Source organism: Anneissia japonica, unplaced genomic scaffold (assembly GCF_011630105.1).
Source record: "Anneissia japonica isolate Jap-2015-1 unplaced genomic scaffold, ASM1163010v1 scaffold10466_len380309_cov135, whole genome shotgun sequence".
Classification (NCBI taxonomy): Eukaryota; Metazoa; Echinodermata; class Crinoidea; order Comatulida; family Comatulidae; genus Anneissia; species Anneissia japonica.
This window is the reverse complement of record NW_022715455.1, coordinates 122,373-131,925: the sequence shown is the minus strand read 5'-3', so window position 1 is coordinate 131,925 and position 9,553 is coordinate 122,373. Positions and strand designations below refer to the sequence as shown.

General features: G+C 34.0%; 1 protein-coding gene across 1 annotated transcript in view; it reads right to left on the bottom strand.

Moving 5' to 3' along the window:
• Window positions 1-1,076: 1,076 nt before the first annotated feature.
• LOC117109235 (sodium- and chloride-dependent GABA transporter 1-like) overlaps window positions 1,077-9,553 on the bottom strand; it is a 15,594-nt gene continuing 7,117 nt past the window's right edge. Inside the window, exons 7-11 of the mRNA XM_033251493.1 lie at window positions 7,222-7,353; window positions 6,610-6,712; window positions 5,413-5,513; window positions 4,045-4,212; window positions 1,077-3,276 (exon numbers count right to left, since the gene is read on the bottom strand). Of these exons, the coding sequence (XP_033107384.1) occupies window positions 3,130-3,276; window positions 4,045-4,212; window positions 5,413-5,513; window positions 6,610-6,712; window positions 7,222-7,353 (651 nt within the window). The 3' untranslated portion in view covers window positions 1,077-3,129. The remainder of the gene's footprint in view (window positions 3,277-4,044; window positions 4,213-5,412; window positions 5,514-6,609; window positions 6,713-7,221; window positions 7,354-9,553) is intronic.

Genomic DNA, 9,553 nt, shown 5'->3' with positions numbered 1-9,553 from the left:
TACATATACAGTGTTTAATAAGGACATGATGGAACATCGTAGGCTACCCTGTAGGTTTTCAACGAATAAAGTCCTATAAAAAGTCATTGTGTAATAAAATGCCTCCGACTGGATTCGAACCTGTGACCTCTCGCTGACAAGGCGAGCGTCATAACCACTAGACCACGAACGCTTCATGGTTGAACAGGTCCAAATAACCGTCGGGAACATTGTATTACACGATGGTACGCCTCAAGAGGGTGTTCGGCCAGATAAATTTGGAGATACGGCTAGAAATAAATACTGTTGTATATTGTGTGTGTATATACAGTATATATATATAGGCCTATATACAGTGAATTAAATTTAAATTTTAATAACTTGTCTGTAAAATAAAATTTGTAAACATTCTTGTTAATACAAAAGTGTTGCATTTTTAAATTTTATTACTTGATAATAATAATGTTGTTTTTAATAAAAATGAATATACTAAAGTCAAATTAATAATTGAGTCTTTTGGATATGGTTTTTAATTATGGATAATAAAAATTCTATAAATTATGATGTTGCCTTTTAAACTTTGTTGATTTTCTGTTATAACACACCTAAATAATTCCTTTTCATTTGGTTGGTGGATTTCGTGTCGCGTAACATTGGTTATTTACACCAGTTCATCACACGTAATGAAAATTTAGATCCATCTCTGCATTTTATTTCTCCATCCATTTTGTCCCACTGCACGCCTCAACCTAATACTGTACAGTCTTTTCATTGCTTAAAAGTTGTTGTTGGTGTTGTAATTGTTGACGGTCATTTGTTTTGTACCAGAAAAATTGCTCATTTGTATAATTAATATTTCACCAATTAGGAAATTCACTTCAAATACCATCGCAATTCCCATAACAAATTCTAATTTAGGTGAAATTGTAATATTTTTCCATGTTGTCGTAGTCGCTACTGTAACAAATTGTTTGTTACCACGATAACTAAAGTTTGGCAAGTCTGATTGGTTTCAAAAGGAGCTTTCTAGATTTTCATGAAATGTATATTCTCTAATGCAAGTTTTAAGATAGTCGAATAACTATACTGACACATGATTCCAGAGCTTGGAATATACATTGTTTATTCATAATACCGTATGTTTCCATTCTAGAGGCCGGAGCTGCAATATGACTATAGCTCGACTTATAAATACTACACTACAAAAACGTTCATGACTAGACCACCTAAGAGTTTTATAGATTTTTACTCGTAATAACAATGTATCTATTATGAAATGAAAATATTATAATATAGAATATATAATGTTACTATATACACAGTAGTGAGATCTATATACTATAATAAAATGGTATAATACAATTCTAATAATTCTATTAATAATATAAAATTTAAAATGTTTTAATATCTTGGTATCGTGTATAAACAATTCTGTATTATGTATCAACAGTCAATGCATGCACTGATGTGATAGTATTAGCCAAGTTAACAATTGTTTGCGTTATATACCGTTTAAGTTTGGTTTCCACTATAAATACGTACTTGTAACGTATAGTAAGTTCTGACTAAATGCTGCAGCTTTCCGCTCGTATTTTTTTTGACAACATATCCACAGCGTCCACATGGTTTTTCGTGAATGTTATAATAACAACGTTTTGTGTGTGCTAGGGCCGCCAAGAGTGACCGATTTAAATGTTAACTCTATAGGAAAAATAACGTGAAGAGTTGACCTACATGTAGAATCCTGAAGCTATACCTTACATTTATATAAAAAAAACGACCCATATACCTGCTACCTATGCCTACCTTTCTATGGTAGACTAAGAAAACTTAACATATATATAATATATAGACAAATATTCACAAAACCTTTACTGTTATGTTATGGCATTTTTACTCTATCAAATTTGTCGTTCGGTAGCTAATTCATCAGAACTTGTGACAAATAACATCCATCTATACAGCGAAAAACATCGCCACGTTTAATAGGCTAATTCATATACCCTGATTTAACATACAAGAGAACAGTTATTATGCTTAAATAATAATAGTGTAATATGCCAGTTTTATAAAGTTTTATCAAACGTCTTAATTTTATGGATTTTACTAGTACACTGTAGTATGTTTTGCAAATACAGACACGCGATCCGTCATTTTCAGTGTGGATCACAATAATAATAATAATATTTCGTTCTTATATAGCGCTTATATCAGGGAATATGTAATGTTTTTGAATAATGAAATACTATAAAATATGTGTCATCTTTACTGGATTCTCCCTCTGATCCCTGCTGAACGGAATATTACCACTAAATGGTTATTCAAATTTATTCTTATGAACGTCCAATATCTGAAATACATTTTTTTTGCTCTGGTTAACATTTTCAGAAATAGGCCTAGTACCGGTACTTCAAATTAAAAGCATCAATTTAACAATTTATCATTGCAATACCACACGTTCTTTATTATCGGCTATTAATAATAGGCGAACGAGGCTACCACCACTCAGGGAAATGCTTAATTGTTCGTTTAGATTTAATAATAAAATAAAATATTTATTATTTATTATATTTAATATTTATTATTATAACATGTTGTTATTACTAGTCTTATTAGTCCTGTTATTATTATTATTTTCATTATAATTTGTAATTAATGTATTATTTGTTTTGTTTATAAGTTCTATGTAAATTCTGATTTTCCATATTCTTTTTTCAAAACAAACTTATTAAATCATCCAACTTATGTATCCCTAGTTTTCTCTACCTGTCTATCTTCAATCGCTTGTTGATTATTCTCACTGACTATGAACACCTTAATTAATAGGCCTATCTAATTAATTATCAACCCTATAGTGACAAAATATTTTACAACATGTCGAATCCAAATAGTGTTCTCATGGACCTGAAGTGTTTTTAACTGAATGACAGGTGACCGAAAACAGGTCATTTGGTCATAACTTGATGGCAAATTATCCAAGTATTTATCATTACAATGGTATAATCATCAATCAACTTCTTCTGTCACAACACTTATGTTAGGACTTATTATGTCGTCATCACAAACGCCTCTCCACCATTGGCCTATCCATGTCTGTTCAGATATCATTCATACTTTCTTATGTGTATTTTTAACTGCATTGCCGCCAGATTAAACCTTGCATTCATCGTTATTCACTACTTCCTGGTAACCCTGGGGTGTGGCGTTAACGTATGTGCTCACTTTGTAGTCAGATACGGGAATCCCTCTCGCATAATCACTCTCAGTCCATTGAGGAGTTATACAAATCACGAAGCGCTGAAAATTGAAGTTAAATAGCGTTATTATTAATACAAATTAAGAGATACCTATATACATCCTCTTTGGTGACAGTGACGCTATTTATAATCCTTATCATCATCAACATCCAGTAGAAGGGTCCCGGTCACTACCATCATTATGAACTTCATCATCATCACTCCCATCTCCATCACCACCACCATCATCATCATCATCATCATCACGGTAGTGTCCAAATTTATATAATTCTATTCCAAAATATATTCGTTTATGTACTATATGTACTACATTCGCCATTTTAAAACTAAAATTTAAACAATATATTTTAAAATTTTCTTGTAATTCTTTTTATAACTATTTAAATTAATGTATGTTCAGATTATAACAAATTATCTTTAATATCTGAATTTTATAAATCTGTATTTAAGTGATTCTTGTTTTCTATCCATTTATTGTTTGAGGGCCCCTAATGATCAGCAATGCTGGATGGTAATGAAATATGGTATTAAATAAAAAATAAATAAAAATAACTGCCATCACCACCACCTTTATCACTGGCACCTCCATCACCAACATCATTACTGACATCTCCATCACCATCATCATCATTACTGGAATCACCTTCATCACCACAAACACCATCACCATCATTATTCATGATTTTGATAATGATCATCCTCAGTTGTCTTTCAAACGTATTAGTGTATTATTTGTATAGTTTTACTGTCTAATCGTACATACAAACACTTATGGGTTTTATTTCAGAAAATCTGTAATGAAACTAACCTCGTACAATGTTCCAGGCGTTTTTGCTAGAAGATACACCATATATCCAGGAATACACAACATTGAACTAAGGGCTAGCATCCAACCGATAGCGTAGCTCCAATCTGGATACACATAATCCACATATGTTAACGGAGTGTATTTTACAAGACTGAAGATAAACACTCCCTGTAAAATATTAATCAAATTATTTTAAATAAATTCTTTTTTTGTGCCAAACCCTGGGGTGGGTGGTCTAATATTCCGAAAGAGAGCCATGGGCTTCCGAACCACTGGAAGAACATAAAGGGGGTCAAGGCCCAATATCTCTAACACGTTTAGGGACTTTAAGATTATCTAATCCCACAAACTGTAGAATTACATAGAATTTTTTACCTCCGATTTGTATTTTCCTCATCGATGAGAAACTAGTTAACTCTTCCCTTTTTAGTCACAATTTCTATGTTATTGAATTGATTTTTTGTATTATACACATCCATAAAAATATATAGATATTTCATTTTTAAACGATAAACAGAGCTTCAAGTCGCTGATGGCGTTCTACGCAGTGGTGATGCCCACTTTATTAAATAGTACAACGATAATTAAGGAACATTATTTGAAGACATATGGTTATTAGGAAGTGAACTAAGAAAAGAGAATTTGAACATGAATGCGGTCATGTAAATTTGAGCCGTAAATTCGATTAGGCATAACTCTGTAAAGTGCAAGGATACCAGTCAATATTGTAAATTGTTTTTTTTTTCCCCTTTTTTTTTTTTTTAATGTTCATTTAATTTTAGTAATTGATGATTGTTAAGGGGGAAAAAAACATATGGAAGTAGTAAGTTTTTAATTTCTAAGCCGAGATGTATTAGAATGTCGAATGTTACTTTTCCTTTAAGGCGAGAAATTTGTATCATTGTTTCGCGAACTTAATGTTTAAAAATCGTCAGAGGAGGGTGGAAAAAAAATTTCTTACTTTAGTTTTGCCAAAAACATCCAGACATGAGAAAATAAAAATAGAATGTTATTGGTAAATGTAAGCAGTGTAGGAGTGGGATGGCTAAATTCTTCAAATTTATATAGGCTTAATTAGGAAGAAATATGGTTTTGGAGATTTTAAAGCAGCTGCGTATAAGAAATTCTTGCCTTAGCTGCTCATTCTGCCCTCTTCGTTATATAATGTACATTTCCAGTTGTCTATGACCTCTTTGGTTAAAAGGTGACTTCAATAAAACAAAAAAAGTACTTCCTATGATTCAGAATTGAAGTAAGAAATGTGAATTTTTGTATGTGAATGTGATCATGTAAAATTATGCAGTACATTCGATTCAAAAATACAATAATATTTTGGCCTACTATTCCAATTCAATTCGCGCAACTCACCGCTGTAATGGCTGGTGTAAAAACAAGCCAGCATAATTTCCACCAGATATTTGGTTTGTATCCAATCATCTTTTCAATGTTTTCGTAAAAACGGTCGACCCCTGAAAGTCAATTGTAAAATAACTAAAATATTACAGTACGTCAACATTCGGTAGGATCTCAATTATTTCACAAATTATAGAATACACTTTAAGTTACCAATGATCTTAACCATAGCGATACACGTAAACAGTCACGGAAGTCTGGTTTCCTTGAAATCGCTACACTGTCGCTATGTTTTCAGTGCAATCGTTGTACAGCGTAGCAATCTCCGACGCAATCGGAAAGGCTCCCCGATTCGATCGACTAATTAGCATCGACGAAAGCTGTCCGTGATAGCATGTAGCATTGTATAGAAATTAAGCTTACTGAGAGACAAGTAGAACTAATATAATATAAATGTAAAACTAGAGTATAATTAACGATAAGTTGCATGCTCTAACACTTTCTTAGGATGTAATGTTTTACACCCTTAGTTCCCAACCTTTTTCAGACTGGGTCAGACCGGTTTTTATACAATCGCTGCACTGTCGCTATAGCTTCCTTACTGAATTCAAATGACCAATCAGCGTCGTCATTAATGTGTCGGCGATAGCGTGTAGCAATTTATTTTTTTTATGGAAACCAGGCTTAAGACACTCGGAATATCACGTTTCGCATGCCTTCTCTGCTGAGAAATAACCCACGAGAAAGTTATTCATTCGGCCAAGGCGGTGCCAGTCGTCTGGGTCACCTGGTTCAGCTATTGAGGTGTCGTGGTCATTTTTTTTTATATGACAGCTGACATGAGAGATGTGACGATGTACTACGTCATGTTTGGAAAACAATGACTCCATCGCTGTATTAGATCTATCATCTTCAGTTGGGGATACTGTACTTCAGAACAGTTTCGTAGCTGTTTTAGTGCATGTTTGATTGATTCACCAGGAAATTAAACAATTTAAACAGTAAATATTTTTCTAATACAACAAATGTGACTGTGACTTATTAGATACAAAATTCATTTTGTGTCTGCAATAAAGTTTGTAATAATAATAATTATACAGTACTCGCAGTCCAAAGTATTAAACTCGTGATCTGATTTGGAATTGAGAACTAGGGGTATACTTGGCGTTCACAATATTTGTTACAGAGCTGATGTTAGTTTTGTTCACTCACCGTAAAACCAACTGATGGCGACAGTCTGAAAAAATACCAAGAACAGCAGACTCATACCACTTGCTGAGTACGTGTTGAAAAGTTCAAAGACGTATATACCACCCTGAAAAAATATTATACTAATGATAACACTCTGGGGCCAATAGAAACCAAGCACTGAAACTGATGGTATAAGTTTACTCCAAATATGTCGATTACAAATTATAACAACGGAGGAGCAACCAATTTTGAAAAGTTGGATAAGTTAGGCCTAATGAGGACACAACCGCCCAATAAGGAATTCGAACCCTTGCCCCCAGAGTAAAGGTCTGAAGCTCTGATGACTGAAAAACGGGGTATTGAGCCTAATAATGTTCCAACAACAGGCCTAGAATGTTTTCTCCAGATTTCCACAAATTTGTTTGACATATTTTTTGCTCTTCGTATTGAGGTTTAGTGAATGTTAATACAACAAACGGCAAACTTTAGTAAAACTGAAGCTCATTAGCATGGAAAACCACATACAAACACTAATTGTTTATGAATAGTTGAACAACAGTGTAACGCTGGTAGTATTGTGTTAAGTTAAATGGACATTACATTGTAAAGTATACTATTTCTAGGTTACATTACCTCTGTCACCATACTAAGCCCTATAATGTAGGAGAAGAAACAGACAATTGCGATGAAAATTTCTTTGTAACGTCTGAGGTAACGAGGCCATTCGTCCATACAGGCGGTAAAAAATCCTTCCATGGTACAGAACTACAGGATCAAAAACAGAAATATATATTGTTTACATGAATTAAAGGATTGAAATATTTCCATCTATTTAAGTTCATATTAGAATGACAGTATATACGCTTTCATCATCTTAATTACTACCGTGAACGTCATCATCACCATCATTTCTATTTCAAGATTAAGATGATGATCATGGTCACAGAGCTGATGATAATTATGGTCATGATCATTATAGGGTTCTAGGCCAGATTGTCAAAACCCAGTTTGCCGAATGTCAGATTGCCGAGCCCACTTTTCCGAAACCCAGTGTGCCGAATGCCAGTTTGCCGACTCAAAAACCATAATTCCCAGTTTTATCGGAAAACCTAGTTTGACAAAAATTCAATTAAAAGCAGAAAAACATTAACAACAGCATCAACCTTACGATGCAGCACTGTCTTACCATGAATTCATATAATAAATAGCGGCTTATTGTAATTTAATGATTGTTTTTAATCTTATTCTATAAATAAAACTTTATTAAATATTCGGCTATCAGCAAAAAAAAAATAAAAAAATAAATAGGCCTATCGGATAAAATATCTTGTGAGCATATATATAATAAATAGGGCCTACATAACATAAGTGCTGGGTGGTTGCTCCAAAAAAGTTGCCGACAAGGGGTCTGAACTAAAACCTCTGTCAGGGCTCTGGCCCCAAAATCTCTGGTAGGATTCGCTGGAAGAGATTTTTTAGGGGGGTTACGATGTTTAAGCCTTCATTTTATTTTATTTCTAATTTTAGCTGAAAATGAAATGAAGGATCAAGCATCTTATCTCCCATACCAAGGGATCTTTATGCCAGGGCCTTGATCGAAGCTCTAGAGGGTCCCTTGATTTAGACCCCGTCGGCAAATCATTTACAGTGTGTTTTTCCACGTGAATGTTTTCTAGCATTTTGCCTTTCAATTTGTGTAAATACGGCTCCATCCTGACCATCTACGACGGTGATGGCAAGATTCGGGAAATTGGGTTTCGGCAAACTGAGATTCGGCAAATTGGGTTGTCATGATTTCGGCAAAGTGGGTTTCGGTAAAGTGGCTATTGACTCAGCAAACTGGGTTTCGGCAAATGTCTTTTACAAGATGTTTACACCACCATCTCCACCACCACCACCAATACTATCACTATCATTTCTGACCGTTTTATAACCCTGGACCCTGGAGCAGCGAGGTGTTTGGTCATAGAAAAAAAAAGCGAGGTGTTTGGTCACAGAAAAAAAAATATATGGTCGCCAGGTGGTGTCTGTTGGTGAACTCCCAGAATCTACGGCCTTAAGATATTTAAATGTCTGATCTGCACGTTTAAAGTGTATCAATATAGTTCAAATTGGTTGACATTTTCCATCACATTGTTCCTCAGTATAGTGAACCGATCAGTGGTGGCTATAGAGTATGTATGTATGTATGTATGTATGTATGTATGTATGTATTATGCATAGGTATGAAAATTTCCGGTGGAACCAGCGAGGTCAAGGAGCAGATTGCTGAGTAGACAGTTTACATTTTTTCGACATAGCACATCAAAAAATATCTGTCATCTCTGCGTGACAAGTGTTTTAGCAAGTGCACACGTTGCGTACTAATTGTTGCCATAGTTACAGGCAATATGTAATGGTTAGTGATTGATTAGATTTGTCACCTGTTCGTTATTTATCTGCAGGGGTCAAGATCATTATGGCGCAAATGTGTATAAGAAATTGTGGGAGGTCTATTGTACATTACGCATCATTACATAGAATTCATTTACTCTCACAAAATAAAAAAAAAAAAAAATAGGAAAGTAGTTGCTACAACCTAATTGTCGTTAACGGATGTCAGAAACAAATATAAATTGAAGGCAATATTGAAATAGTCAACAGTCAATTTGATTGACAGGAATCAGGAAGGATTATTCGTTGTGACTTTTCCTGGTTACGTTATGTTTACCTGACTATCCAATCCCAGCATGAATAACATAGAGAAGAAGAGGCAAGCCCAAAGCGGTGAGATAGGCATCTCTGCTACAGCTGAGGGATACGCTACAAATGCTAAACCTGGACCTATCGATCATTAAAATACAAATCAAAGTCTTATTATATTATCAGAGATGATATAAGAGAAAGATAAGATTTATTAAACACCTAAATGGCAGCAAAGCTGTGGAAATTATAAATTACAGCTAAATATATAAATACAAAAAAA